The following is a 16,146-nucleotide window of genomic DNA, read 5'->3' as shown; positions in this document are numbered from 1 at the left end:
GAGAACATTTGATCATAGGTCATACTCATCGTTTAAGCACAAGTGGGGTTACCACTTTTACATAAAGTGTTGTTGTGTTCACACCATTAGAGTTGCTTTAACTCAATTGTTAGAGTAAAGCCCCCCCTAGATGTGAGATCCCCCCTAAGAGGGATGAACTAACCTTGGGTTTTGTCGATGATGACTTCATGTAGGTGTTGAAGATGTGGATGCTCTATGTTGATGTAGATCATTTGGAGCTATCCTTTGGAGTGAGTTGCACTTTCAATACCTACACGGGTTAGTCCCACAAGGAACAAACAAGGGTATCCATAGACATAGAGTGATGCACACACAAGATGATGTCTATGAAAGCTTTAGGTTACCTTGTCCCTTGTCTTACCAACAAGTGGGTTTGTGACTCCTTGAACTAGTGCAAGATGTGGAAGTTGATTGCACTTGTTCTTGCCAAAATGATAAGAGTGAAGTATATTGGCAGAGTCACCCTCAAGAACTCTTCTAGTTCTTCTTCTTCGGGATCCACACCATCTTGACGAGAATCCTCGGAATTGTAGTTGTACTTGATGAAGTGGAACTTGATGTAGTCTTGGGAACCCACTTGACCAAGGCCTTAGGAGCTTCTTCAAATGCATCAATTTCCTCTTGAAGCTTGTCCTTGCCTTTTTGCTTGTGGTCCTGTGGTGGAAGATCATCTTGAGCTTGTGTCCCTTTGGATGAAGTAGGATCATACTTCTCTTATTGAGGAACAAACTTCGTCTTGGGGTATTGATCTTCTTCCCACTCAACTCCATTGGCATTGAACTTTCATTCAAAACCAATACCTTGATTCTTCCGGTGCCTTCCTTGCTTGCGTACAATTTCCTCGAATTGCTTACTCCCGGCTAGGCTCTTGTAAACACCTTTCTCTATAATTCCCTTCAATAAGCTATTTTCTTGCTCAAGTGTAACTTGGCTAAGAGAATCATTAGTGGAATCAAGAGAACTACTAGAAGCAACAACATTGGATTTAGCATGATTATCGTTACTACTAGAAGAAGAATCCTTCTTGTTCTTGTTACTAGACTTGACTTGAGGCATGTAAGTGGATAAGATTAAATGCTTGGCAATGTAAGAAGAACTTTTCTTGCGAAGATCATCATTGATTGCCTTTAAGAACTCATGCTCTTGCTCAAGGTTGAGCTTTTCAAAACGTAATTTCTCATGACTCCTTAAAAGTTCTCGATGATCTCCTAAGATAGTTTCATGAGCTAACTTAAGAGGGTTTAGTTCTTTAGTTAGAGACTCAATCTTATCCTTATCATTGTCATTCGTTTCATCATAGTATTCATCACTATAGTTGTCAACAAGTAACTCAGCATCACCTAAGAAGTCATCTTCATCACTATTGAAATCAACATACTCGGAGTGTGATACCTTTGGACCTTTGGCCATGAAGCATCTTCCAATTCCTTCATTTGGTGAATCAAATATGTCGTAGGAGTTGGTTGACACAAGTGCTAGTCCGGCAAAACCTTCATCTTGAGTATATTCGGAGTCGGAGTGATAGCTTCTCTCGGAGTCATTGTCGGAGTCGGAGCCGGATAGCCATTCTCCAACATGAGCTTGATGTCTTCATTTTGTGTAGCTCCTTGATGACTTGTCCTTCCTTTCCGAATCCTTGCTTCTCCGAGGGTGTCTTCATTCATATCGATCATCCATACTCCTTCTCTCCCTTGATGGTGATTCTTCTCTTCTACTTCTTATTTTGGGAGAATCTTCTCTTCTCTTGTGGGGAGTCGTACACTCATTGGAGTAGTGTCTGGGTCTTCCACAATTGTAGCAGTTTCGCTCTCGACTAGAAGATCTTTTGTCATTGTAGGACCTTGACTTGGAACTTCTTTCCTTGCTTCTACTCTTGTAGAACTTGTTGAAGTTCTTCACCATTAGGCTCAATTCTTCATTGAAGGTTTGTTTCTCACTTGATGATGTGGGAGCTTCACACGAGGCTTTGTAAGCACCACTTGACTTGTTATGGAGCTCCTCCTTATTCTTGAGTGACATCTCATGAGCAACAATTCTTCCAATGACTTCCATTGGCTTGAGATCTTTGTAATTTGGCATCATTTGGATCAATGTGCATACGGTATCGTATTTTCCATCCAAGGCTCTTAGGATCTTCTTGATGATGAATTTGTCGGTCATCTCTTCACTTCCTAAGCCGGCAATCTCATTTGTGATAAGAGCAAGCCTAGAGTACATTTCAGCGACACCTTCACCATCCTTCATTTTGAACTTGTCAAGTTGACTTTGAAGCACATCCAACTTGGATTCCTTGACGGAGTCGGTACCTTCATGCATATCAATCAAAGTATCCCAAATTTCCTTTGCATTCTCAAGACGGCTGATTTTGTTGAATTCTTCGGGGCACAATCCGTTGAAGAGGATATCACAAGCTTGAGCATTGTATTGTAGCATCTTCAACTCATCTGCAGTAGCTTCACGATTTCGTTCTCTCCCATCAAAGAATTCACCATGCAAGCCAACACACACAATAGCCCAAACGGCGGGGTTATGTCCAAGAATATGCATTTTCATCTTATGCTTCCAACTAGCAAAATTTGTACCATCAAAGTAAGGACCTCTACGGTGATAATTTCCCTCGCTAGACGTCATACTCTCCTAGGTTGTGAAACCAAGGCTATGACCACCAAAAGCTATGGAAATCAAAGCAAATGGAGACCAAAGCTCTGATACCACTTGTAGGATCAAAAGTATGTCTAGAGGGGGTGATTAGACTACTTGACCAAATAAAAATCTATCCTTTTCCCAATTTTAGTCTTTGGCAGATTTTACCTATCTTAGCACAAATCAAGCAATCTTAACACAATTCAAGCAAGCATGCAAAGAGTCTATGAGCAGCGGAAAGTAAAGCATGCAACTTGCAAGAATGTAAAGGGAAGGGTTTGGAGAATTCAAACGCAATTGGAGACACAAATGTTTTTGTCGTGGTTCCGATAGGTGGTGCTATCGTACATCCACGTTGATGGAGACTTCAACCCACGGAGGGTAACGGTTGCGCGAGTCCACGGAGGGCTCCACCCACGAAGGGTCCATGAAGAAGCAACCTTGTCTATCCCATCACGGCCATCGCCCACGAAGGACTTGCCTCACTAGCGGTAGATCTTCACGAAGTAGGCGATCTCCTTCCCCTTACAAAATCCAAAGTATGTCTAGAGGGGGGTGATTAGACTACTTGACCAAATAAAAATCTATCCTTTTCCCAATTTTAGTCTTTTGGCAGATTTTACCTATCTTAGCACAAGTCAAGCAATCTTAACACAATTCAAGCAAGCATGCAAAGAGTCTATGAGCAGCGGAAAGTAAAGCATGCAACTTGCAAGAATGTAAAGGGAAGGGTTTGGAGAATTCAAACGCAATTGGAGACACAGATGTTTTTGTCGTGGTTCCGATAGGTGGTGCTATCGTACATCCACGTTGATGGAGACTTCAACCCACGGAGGGTAACGGTTGCGCGAGTCCACGGAGGGCTCCACCCACGAAGGGTCCACGAAGAAGCAACCTTGTCTATCCCATCATGGCCATCGCCCACGAAGGACTTGCCTCACTAGCGGTAGATCTTCACAAAGTAGGTGATCTCCTTTCCCACTTGTAGGATCGAAAGTATGTCTAGAGGGGGGGTGATTAGACTACTTGACCAAATAAAAATCTATCCTTTTCCCAATTTTAGTCTTTGGCAGATTTTACCTATCTTAGCACAAGTCAAGCAATCTTAACACAATTCAAGCAAGCATGCAAAGAGTCTATGAGCAGCGGAAAGTAAAGCATGCAACTTGCAAGAATGTAAAGGGAAGGGTTTGGAGAATTCAAACGCAATTGGAGACACGATGTTTTTGTCGTGGTTCCCATAGGTGGTGCTGTCGTACATCCACGTTGATGGAGACTTCAACCCACGGAGGGTAACGGTTGCGCGAGTCCACGGAGGGCTCCACCCACGAAGGGTCCACGAAGAAGCAACCTTGTCTATCCCATCATGGCCATCGCCCACGAAGGACTTGCCTCACTAGCGGTAGATCTTCACAAAGTAGGTGATCTCCTTTCCCACTTGTAGGATCGAAAGTATGTCTAGAGGGGGGGTGATTAGACTACTTGACCAAATAAAAATCTATCCTTTTCCCAATTTTAGTCTTTGGCAGATTTTACCTATCTTAGCACAAGTCAAGCAATCTTAACACAATTCAAGCAAGCATGCAAAGAGTCTATGAGCAGCAGAAAGTAAAGCATGCAACTTGCAAGAATGTAAAGGGAAGGGTTTGGAGAATTCAAACGCAATTGGAGACACAGATGTTTTTGTCGTGGTTCCCATAGGTGGTGCTGTCGTACATCCACGTTGATGGAGACTTCAACCCACGGAGGGTAACGGTTGCGCGAGTCCACGGAGGGCTCCACCCACGAAGGGTCCACGAAGAAGCAACCTTGTCTATCCCATCATGGCCATCGCCCATGAAGGACTTGCCTCACTAGCGGTAGATCTTCATGAAGTAGGCGATCTCCTTGCCCTTACAAACTCCTTGGTTCAACTCCACAATCTTTGTCGGAGGCTCCCAAGTGACACCTAGCCAATCTAGGAGACACCACTCTTCAAGAAGTAACAGATGGTGTGTTGATGATGAACTCCTTGCTCTTGTGCTTCAAATGATAGTCTCCCCAACACTCAACTCTCTCTCACAGGATATGGATTTGGTGGAAAGAAGGTTTGAGTGGAAAGCAACTTGGGGAAGGCTAGAGATCAAGATTCATATGGTAGGAATGGAATATCTTGGCCTCAACACATGAGTAGGTGGTTCTCTCTCAGGAAATGTGTATTGGAAGTGTAGGTATGTTCTGATGGCTCTCTCTTCGAATAAAGAGTGGGTGGAGGGGTATATATAGCCTCCACACAAAAACTAACCGTTACACACAATTTACCAATCTCGGTGAGACCGAAGTGAAAAACTCGGTCGGACCGATTTAGCAAACCTAGTGACCGTTAGGATTTTCGGTGGGACTGAGATGCAACTCGGTAGGACCGATATAGTTAGGGTTAGGGCATAACATAATCTCGGTGTGACCGATTACACAAACTCGGTGGTTCCAGATAGAAAGAATCGGTAGGGCCGAGTTTGACTTTTTGTTTAGGTCATATGTGGATGTGGGAAGGTAGTTGAGGGTTTTGGAGCATATCACTAAGCACTATGAAGCAAGAACCTCATTAAACAACACCTCATCCCTCCTTGATAGTATTGGCTTTTCCTATAGACTCAATGTGATCGTGGATCACTAAAATATAAAATGTAGAGTCTTGAGCTTTGAGATTGATCCAATCTTTTTGTCCTTAATATTTTGAGGGGTCCACATTCCTCATTCATGCCATGCCATTCATTGACCTTTTCCTAAAATATTAAGCTTGTAATAGCATTAGCTCAATGAGCTATATGTTGTTAGGAATTACCAAAACCACCTAGGGATAGTTGCACTTTCACTAGGGCTAGCCAAACAAGGGAGGGGGCGCACTAGCCCCCTTGTCGGATGGTGTGTCCCCTCCTTTGGCCCATAAGGCCCATATCTTGTCGGGGGGTGACCGGAACCCCTTTCGGTGACCTGATTCTTTCCCGGTATGTCCTGAAACACTTCCGATGTCCTAATACCATCGTCCTATATATCAATCTTTACCTCTTGACCATTTCGAGACTCCTCGTCATGTCTGTGATCTCATCCGGAACTCCGAACAACATCCAGTCACCAAATCACATAACTCATATAATACTATATCGTCAACGTTAAGCGTGCGGACCCTACAGGTTCGAGAACTATGTAGACATGACCGAGACACCACTACGGTCAATAACCAATAGCGGAACCTGGATGACCATATTGGCTACTACATATTCTACAAAGATCTTTATCGGTCAAACCGTTATCACAACATACGTAATTCCCTTTGTCCATTGGTATGTTACTTGCCCGAGATTCGATCGTCGGTATCTTCATACCTAGTTCAATCTCGTTACTGGCAAGTCTCTTTACTCGTTCCATAATACATCACCTTGTGACTAACTCCTTAGTCATTTGCTTGCAAGCTTATGATGTGTATTACTGAGAGGGCCCAGAGATACCTCTCCGATACTCGGAGTGACAAATCCTAATCTTGATCTATGCCAACTCAGCAAACACCTTCGGAGATACTTGTAGAGCACATTTATGATCACCCAGTTACATTGTGGCGTTTGATAGCACACAAGGTATTCCTCTGGCATCCGGGAGTTGCATAATCTCATAGTCAAAGGAATATGTATTTAACATGAAGAAAGCAATAGCAATAAAATTGAATGATCATTGTGCTAAGCTAATGGATGGGTCTTGTCCATTACATCATTCTCCTAATTATGTGATCCCGTTATCAAATGGCAACTCATGTCCATGGTTAGGAAACCTTAACCATCTTTCATCAATGAGCTAGTCTAGTAGAGGCTTACTTGGGACACGGTATTTTTTTATGTATTCACACATGTATTTAGGTTTCCGACCAATACGATCATAACATGAATAATAAACCTTTATCATGAATAAGGAAATATAAAATAACAACTTTATTATTGCCTCTAGGGCATATTTCCTTCAATAACAGGGTATCAATTTGTTTCATCTAGAAACTGATACCTTAATTCTTTTGGTGGAGGCTTTAGTTCAGGTGGCGGTGGTTCCTCGTAACCTTTATTCTCATGCACTTCATATTGCTCGCTAGATACTAGATCTTGAACTTGTGTCTCATTCAAATGATGATCTATCTCTTCCTTGGCTGGGTCTTCTGGTTCTTTCTCATATTCAGTAAGCTCCTTTCCAGATCATCTTCTGGGGTTCCATAGTAGATTGATGCTAGTTGAGCTATGATCTTCTCTTCCTTGTTGTCATGTTCTCTTGGTTGGGGGCTATAAACCTGGAGAAATGAAATTCCCTTACACATTCCCCACACTTGAGAGAGACAACTTCCCTCTTGCAATCAATTCTTGCACCTACAGTGTTAAGAAATGGTCTTCCAAATATTATAGGACAAAAATCATCTTCAGGGATTTCCATTACAACAAAGTCTACCCGGTAAATAAAGGTTCCCAAAATGACATAAATATCAGGTACCATCCCATTAGGTCTCCTTAGAGTACCATCTGCCAATTTAATTTCCATATCGGTTGCTACAAGTCACAAGCATAAATTTCATCATGAAGTTTAGTGTAACGAGTGTAAGGTATAACATTAATAGAGGACCCTATATCGCAAAGGCCAAAATAAGAAGTACTTCCGAAAGAATAAGGCACTACTAGTTTACCGGTATCTGCTGCTTTAATTCAACCTTTCACAAAGCAAGTTACCTCCTCTTCCACTATTTCAATGGGTTTCTCCTGTTTCCTCATTTTTGGAGGCTTCACCTTGGCTTTGCTCTTTTTCTCGCTTTCTTCCTCTGAATGTTCTCTACTGAAATACTCAAGTTGTGCTTTCCTCACCGGATATGGCAATTCCGGTTCAGGTTCATAATCTTCTTCCATGGGAAGTATCGGTGTTTCTACTTCCAAGCTCTCAACTATGACCTCTTGCTTGGGGTCCTCATCGGTATAATTCTTCCATTTCCTCTTTGGGAACTCTGTATGCTCTTCATAGCTTTGAACAAATCTTAAAACAACATCAGGGTCAATGTATAATTCATTACTTATTTGTTCAACTCTCCCTGGGTTTAGATAAGCTTTTATGTAATCAAAATACACTTCTACTTTACTCTCCTCTTCTTCACTGCTCCCCCAAGTTTCGTGATTAGCAAGTTTCCCTTCTAACAATTCCAAAGCTTTCGTGACCTCTATTGTAATAAAAGGACAAGCAGATGCTAAATCTAGTTCTTCTTTTGAGTAATATTGCAGTCCTCCATAAAAAAAGATTTAATACTAGCCATTCAGGGAGCTTATGATAAGGGCAATAATTCAATAAAATTTTGTACCTTTGATATTCTTTTACCAGACTTTCTCTAGGCCTCTGTCGGAAGTTTAAGATCCTTCTCCTTGCTTCATACAATTTCTTCTCTGGATAAAAATATGATAGAAAACTTCCTGCTAATTTACTCCATGTATCAAAAGTTCCTGCAGGGTGAGACACTAACCAATTCCTTATCTTTTTAGCCAGAGTGTGAGGAAATAATTCCAGTTTCATATCATTTGGACTAAAGGCATTCAATTTAAATGTCCCGCGTACATCTTCAAAAAATTGCAAATGTTGGTAAGGATCCTCATCTTCCTCGAACACCTTTAAATTGTGTACCATGCAATAATTCGAGGACACTTGAGTTTACCTCATAAACTATACCGGTGGGATTAGGATCCAACGATGTGAACATTTATCGAATAGGTGGACCTGTAAGCCGCATGGCTGCATGTTCATAATTGTGTCCATACTCAGCCATGATTGTTCCAGACTTGCAAACAACTTAGTACACATGATTCAAACCAAACTCGGAACTAGGACGAAAAGCGCGTAGCTCCCCGGCAACGGCGGCAGAAAAATCTTGATAGCCTGCAAGTGCACATGGTTTAGTTGTAGCCTTTTCGAAGTAAGAGTATCGACTCCACAGGGAGCACATGAATTAGTCTTTGGTCCTTTGCAAGGTACAAATGATGTGCCTATAAATTGTAAGTGATCCAAAACAGGAATAATAATAAAGTTGCAAGTGTAAAGGTGAATAAATAAGATGGAATAAATAATAAGTAAAATGACTTGACTTGAGACAAATGATTAAAAGAGTTCCCAGGGGTCCGGACTCCCCACTAGTGTGCATCTACGGCGGTGCCTAAACACAAAGCTATTTTGGATTCCCTAAGCAACTTTACAAGTTTCTATTTGTGGGTGGACCTAGTACAAATACGTTTATACTTGTGGTATCTCCGTATCCCATATGCCACCACCATTCTTCCCCACTCCGGTTATCAAACGGTGATTAGGGGGGAAAAGGTCCCCGTGGACGCGGCCAAATGCTCTCCATTATACCCCATGTTGCAACTATCCGCTACGAAGGGAAAAGGGCCCTGTCACGTCACCCAACTCCACAACCACACAGTTAGCCAACAGTAATAACATTCCGTCCAGATTCGGCATACGTTGGATGGTCGACTTCACCCAACGTCAAGAAGATTATCAACATAAACATGCAAAGAGGATATTAAATCCTAATATCAAACATCCTATTACACACTAGGGTTTGTCCATACCCCGAGAACGAAGGATCTACTCGCACATGGGAACAACAATCATCACGGAAATGGTAAATGAATACATGGATGAATAGATCAACCAATACACCATAGGATCCACTAGAGTTCTTGGTGTTACAGATGATAAGGATGTGGATGATGACGAGGAGGAATACGGTGATGATGAAGAAGACGATGATGACTGTGTTCCCCTCATGATGAGAAGAATCCCCTCCTTCTCCTCGTTGATCCCCTTACCGGATGGGCTCCGGCGACTAGGGTTCTTCCTTCGGGATGAGTTTCTGGAGGCTCTGAACGTCTCATCCCCGATCCGCTTCGACAGGGTGAAAATAGCTGATCTCCCAGAGGCAGCGGCACACCAAACGACCGCTCATGCGAGCGCTTGTGGTCGCATGGAACACCGTCGTTCGCTCTAGAAGCGCGGCGACGATGGTTTCTTCGGTCTTCTTGCTTGATTCCTTTATGGAAAGTGTTTATCACCTTTAATACGTGATTCCACTGCCATTTTTAGGGATTTCTCAAATAAATGAATATTGCTCCATAAACCACAAGCGGAGGGATTATCAACAAAAAGAAGTGCACGAACTCAGTAAAATTCCACAAAGCCTAATTAGTAGGCAAAAATAACGGTGAAAAAGGCCTCGTAATTTGGACTCATCATTGTGTCGCTATAAGCGAGACATAGGAAGCAACTAACGAAGGAGTACTCCTTCAGGAGCCCCCGCAAGGGTCACCTGAGGTGGGCTTAGAGCGCGTCACTTGGCGGCTCTCTGCCCTCTGGGCGCTCCCTCTGATTCTTCTTTTTCACACGTGTTTTGGGATTTTTAGATAGTTTTTTTTCTTATGCTTCTTGGTTTTTCCCATGTTTTTCTTAGGTTTTGGACCCTAAAATATCATATTTTTCCGTGAAAAAACGCATTTTCTTATTTTTCTACCGCGAGAGGCATGGATTTGCTTCCATGAGAAGTACAACCGTGCCTCTTGGAAATGGAAAAAAAACGGGTTTCCTTTTTTCCTTTCGTAAGAAGCACGGATTTGCTTCTGCGAGAGGCACAATCGTGTCGCCGAAAATGAAAAAAAACACACGTTTTTGTTTTGTTTTCCTTCCGCCAGACGCATAGTCGTGCCTTCGCGAACAAAATCTTTCCGCGAGAGGCACAGTCGTGCCTCTCAGAAACGAAAAATAAACGTGTTATCTCTTTTTTCTGCGAGAGACACACATTTACTTCTCGTGGAGGCACGGTTTTGCTTCTGCGAGAGGCACAATTTTTTCATCCGGCTTTTTCATGAAAAAGGGTTTGTGAAACCTATCAATATAGGATGTAGTTTTGAAGATCTCGATGCGAGAAATTAATGGTGAAAACGGTTCAAGATTTGAACGCACGGTTTAAGAGATAAAACATTTTGAATAAACAGGTTAAAAAAAGAAAACTATCAAGTTGCGACAAGTGGCGTAAATGACTTTTGCAAAGAGTGTTCGATTTCGCGAGACATAGCGCTCGCTATATTTTACATGTGTTTTGGGCGCCAAAACAACGAACCAAGTGGGGCCTCACATTATTTTCATCGTGATATTCTGCACTCCCGAGTCGTACACTAGGACAATTGTCGACCAATTGATTTTAGCACTAAAAAAAGACTAAGGACATGTGTAATGGTGCTATGAGTGCCACGTAGGATAAATGATGATGTGAAAAAGAAAAGACTCGTAAGTAAAGATTTGTCTTTTCTAAAATTAAGAGAAGACAAAAAATGATTTTTTAGCATATTTGTTTCACCACGTTTTTAAGAAATACTAGTTTTGAATATATGATTACGAGATGACCAATTGTAAATATTATTTTGTCATTTCTAAATTACATACAAAACTTAAATAAGATTATCTTATCTACTACCATTGCACATGCCCTAATTGATTCGAGTACGACGCACATCATCATCGGTCGGGTACAATTATAATTCCCGCGCGGTGGGAATCCATTTGTGCAATGCCAAAGTCGCCGCCGCAGCAGAAAGCAATCGTCTGCGTGGTGATCACGACTCGCGAGCATCCGCTACAGGAACGGCTGACCTGCGCGACCTGCTTGGATGGCAGCCATGGCGCCAACAAAGAACGACGACCAGCCGCTGCACATCCTCTTCTTCCCTTTCCTCCTTCCTGGCCACCTTATCCCGATGGCCGACATGGCCACTGTCTTCGCCGCTCGCGGCGTCAGGTGCACCGTCCTCACCACGCCCGTCCAAGGCTTCAACATCCGCTCCGTCGTGGACCGTGCGAACGACAGCAGCGCCACCGGCACCCCGATGTCCATCTCCGTCGTGCCTTTCCCCGACGTCGGGCTCCCGCCGGCTGCCCAGAGCGGGAGGGACCTTGCTACCTCCGGGGACTACCACGACAGGTTCCTCCAGCCGGCGGAGCTGCTCCGTGAGCCCTTCCGCCGGTTCCTGTCAGACCACCACGCCGACATCGACGCCGTGGTCTCCGACAGCCTCTTCCACTGGTCCGCTCACGCCGCCGCGGAGCACGGCCTCCCGCGCATCGCGTTCCTCGCCACCAGCATGTTCGCCCGTGCCTGCACCGACACCCTGCTGCGGTGCAACGTGTTTGAGTCGTGCTCTGACGACCCCTGTGCCGTCGTATCCCTGCCGGGGCTGCCGCACCGTGTCGAGCAGCGGCGGAGCCAGATGATGGACCCCGCGAAGCGACCACATGATTGTGCGATGTTCCAGCTCGTCCACGCCGCGGACCGGTCGAGCTACGGCGAGCTCTTCAACAGCTTCCGCGAGCTGGAGCCGGGCTACGCCGAGCACTACCGTGCCACGCAGCTCCGCCGCCGCGCGTGGCTTGTCGGGCCGGTCGCGCTCGCCAGCGGCAGCGTTGAGGACGTGGCGTCAAGAGGCGCCGTCGCCGGCGCGCTCTCGCCAGACGCCGCCGGGTGCCTGCGGTGGCTCGACGCCAAAACAGCCAGCTCGGTGGTGTACGTCTCCTTCGGTACGATGACCAACTTTTCGCCAGAGCAGATGCGGGAGCTCGCCCGCGGCCTCGACCTCTCCGGCAAGAACTTCGTGTGGGACATCGCCAAGGGCAGCACCGCCGCGTCGTCTGACCCGTCTACGCCAGAGGCGAACCGTGGGTACATCATCCAAGGTTGGGCGCCGCAGGTGCTCATCCTAAACCACCCTGCCATCGGCGGGTTCGTGACGCATTGCGGGTGGAACTCGACGCTGGAGGCCGTGAGCGCCGGCGTGCCGATGGTGACGTGGCCGCGGTACGCCGACCAGTTCTACAACGAGAAGCTCGTGGTGGAGGTGCTCGGCGTGGGCGTGGGCGTCGGCGCCGAGGACTACGCGTCGTGCTTGGAGACCCACCGGGTGATCGCCGGCGAGGCGATCGCAGAATCCATCCGGAGAGTGATGGGGGAGGAGGGCGACGGCATGGCCATGCGGAAGAAGGCGAAGGAGCTCGGCTTGATGGCGAGGGGCGCGTTGGAGAAGGGTGGGTCGTCGTACGACGACGTCGAGCAGCTCATGGAGGAGTTGATCGCCCGCCGGAGTTCCGTCGGATGTACCGCCGATGGGCAACGGTGATCCTCTAGCTATCACTCGATGTCACTGTGAATTTGTTGTAACATCATTCCCGTTGTGTATGTGTATGCTATCTCTATCTGGATTCTGGAGCGGCAGTGTGCATTTGCTGTACAAGCACCTGAAATTGTTTGAGTTCCTGGGGAAATTTAAATTTGTTACTGGTGTCGAAGAACTGGACCCCGGGCCGTACATGTATGTAGACGCGCGCTTCGCTGCGCCGATTTTCATTGTCGCGTTTGCTGTATAGTTCTTTGTCATTTTCCTATTGCCGATGTTTGTTGTATGCCATGTGTTTCGTTGTTTGTTTTCATAGGCTGTTGATGTGGCTGCCTTGGTCCTGGACTTTTTATTGGACATGGAATTTTCCTATGTGTATGAGTGGTGGGCGGTTGAGTTCCTACACGTGTCAGCCAAGAAATCTACACGGACCTCACATATCCAATAGCCAGACCCAAGCGACTAAAACAACAAATGCCCCGTAACAACCGGGACGTACATATCTAATCTAGTGCACCAAAGAGCTCCCTTTGTAGGCAGCTTTATTATCTTTAGAGACATGCAAGCAGCAGGATCATACTTCTTATATATATGCATGCAAAGGAACAAAGTCCAAAAACAGCAGATCATACATAAGCAAGATCATGTTTCTTATATGTGCATGCAAAGGAATATTCTTATATTTTATGATATGATTTGAGACAGGAGTAAGTTCGCATGTAGCAGATCATAAAGCTATATGTACTTCCGGTCATATAAACAACAGATCATATGTAGGCAGGATCATGCTTCTTATATGTGCATGCAAAGGAATATTCCTATATTTTGCGGTAATGATTTGAGACAGGAGTAAGGTCGCCTGTAGCAGATCATTATGTATTTCTGATAATATACATATACAAAGTACATAAAACCATATCAACTTCAGCCAAACAGCCAGGGGGATAACGAAGGATTTTCTTCAGGAAATTGCACCAGGTTTACCAGCCACCGATGCATGCTTGTCTTTGGTCACCTCCAGTAGTCCAGCATGCTCGAAGCTGTCAGGAAAAAGACCCATGCAATGAATACACAAAAAACAATGGATCAAGGAAGATTAGACCTACAACTTGAATCTAAAACTTTGCAAGAATAATTTTAGTACCAATGTAACTCTCTTTTGCAATAGCCCGTAAATAAACTATTTTGGAGCAAGTAAAACAATCTTTCCACGAAAACATCAGGCAATTAGAGCTCCAAACAAAGTGAAGCCAATCCTCAGCAACCTCGGACTGCAGGTAATACTCCGGTAGGTTCATATCGAAAATTTAGATGTTCACGGCACAATTAAAAAACAGTCCAAAAAGACATAGGTAGTACATTTCATTTATTTTTATTTTTGCGGGGGGTAGTCCAAAAATTATCAATCTTGTCTGGCACGATGACACTCCTTTTTGCCTGAAGTATCCACCAGTACACATCACCATTGTGGCATCGTCTACTGCATTATCCTTCAACTTACTAATTTGTCTAGCCATAGAATAACCATTATCAAGCTCACTAATATATACCAATATAAAAAGACCCAAAGGGCAGATCTAAACCATCTCGACCGTTAAATCATGTTATCTAGCGGTTCAAATCGCTCCAATGTTGAGCACCAAACACGTTTAACGCTTTAATTACCCATCATTGCCATTAATTATAAACACATTTTGACTCAACGCTATCCCATGAAATCTGCCATGTAATTAATATTCTACCATTTCCGTGAAAAAAGTAATGATATCTTACCAAATACCAATGTGCAACAGATATATCTTACCTAATATAACGTGCAACTAATATCCTACCTAATATAAACGTGCATTGCACGTACATGGGAACCGTGTGGCAGATTGCGAAACTGCCACATGCATCCGGCGTCGTCAGTTCCATCCCGATTCCTTCCTTTCCCGTACGACCTGCCGATTTCTTTTCTTTCCCGCACGTCCTCCCCCACCGACCTCCCCTGATTTCCTTCCTATTTTTCGTAATCGTCAATTATGGCTCCACGCGCCTTTCTGGTTTTCGGCAAAAAGAATGCTTGGACAAGGATTTGATCTCTGGTCTACAGATAATCAACAAAAGGAGCTAACCACCTCATCTATGACACTCATTGTTGAACAAGCTAAGGGAAATACTGTTTTTGACATGTTTTTGCCTTTAATATGTTAGCACTGAAAAACTTTTTGTTTCAAGCATCGTGGTAACTTTGATCATTGGGAATAAATTTGTTGAACCCGCCCCCCGGTAATTTCTGTAAACAGCATGATAACATTCACGCCATAGACCTGATAATTTAGATACAAACATCGTGGTAACTTTAACCATTGGGGAAGACAAATGTGAAAAGATACCCGATAATTTATGTGTAAATGGATGGTAACGTACGCAGCGCACATCTGATAACTGAGGTAGAAACACCATGGTAACTTTGACCTTAGGGAATATTTTTTTTTGAAAAGATACTCCGGTATCTTCTGTGTAAATAGCACGGTAGTATACCTCCCTCCCCTGGCATTTTTATGTGTATATAGCATGAAAATATATGCACTGCGATAATGTAACACCCACGATGCGGCTATATCTCCCACGTGTCGGAGCACGACTTAGAGGCATAACCGCATTGTAAGCAATGTCGCAAGTGGGGTAATCTTCACACAACCCATGTAATGAATAAGGAAAAGAGGTACATAGTAGGCTTACACTCGCCACGTCACACAATAGCATAAATATCATTACATTCATCCAGATACAATCAAGGTCCGACTACGGAACCAAAATAAAGAACAACCCCAAATGCAACAAACTCCCCGATCGCCCCAACTGGGCACCACTACTGATCGTCTGGAAAGGAAACGTAGTATCGTCCTGAGTCCTCATTGAACTCCCACTTGAGCTCAGTCGAATCTCCTGGAATGGCATCATCGGTCCCTGCATCTGGTTTTGGAAGTAATATGTGAGTCACGGGGACTCAGCAATCTCACACCCTCGTGATCAAGACTATTTAAGCTTATAGGAAGGGTAAAGGGTATGAGGTGGAGCTGCTGCAAGCACTAGCATATATGGTGGCTAACATACGCAAATGAGGGCGAGAAGAGAAGGCAAAGGCACGGTCGATAAACTATGATCAAGAAGTGATCCTAGAATAACCTACGTTCAAACATAACACGAGACCGTGTTGTCTTCCCGGACTCCGCCGAAAAGAGACCATCACGGCCACACACTCTGTTGATTCATTTTAATTAAGTTAAGA

General features: G+C 44.4%; 1 protein-coding gene across 1 annotated transcript; it reads left to right on the top strand.

The window, feature by feature from the left end:
• Positions 1 to 11,260: 11,260 nt before the first annotated feature.
• On the top strand, positions 11,261 to 13,135 carry LOC125548817 (scopoletin glucosyltransferase-like). The gene has a single exon (XM_048712356.1). It carries the CDS (start codon positions 11,373 to 11,375, stop codon positions 12,870 to 12,872), a length of 1,500 nt encoding a protein of 499 aa, XP_048568313.1. The 5' UTR covers positions 11,261 to 11,372; the 3' UTR covers positions 12,873 to 13,135.
• Positions 13,136 to 16,146: the final 3,011 nt, after the last annotated feature.

This window comes from Triticum urartu, chromosome 3 (assembly GCF_003073215.2).
Source record: "Triticum urartu cultivar G1812 chromosome 3, Tu2.1, whole genome shotgun sequence".
NCBI lineage: Eukaryota > Viridiplantae > Streptophyta > Magnoliopsida > Poales > Poaceae > Triticum > Triticum urartu.
Note: the sequence above shows the minus strand (reverse complement) of the source record. Positions and strands in the feature narration are given on the sequence as shown.

Coding starts and splice junctions, on each gene's coding strand:
- LOC125548817 (XM_048712356.1), top strand. CDS start 11,373: ATGGCAGCCATGGCGCCAACAAAGAACGACGACCAGCCGCTGCACATC.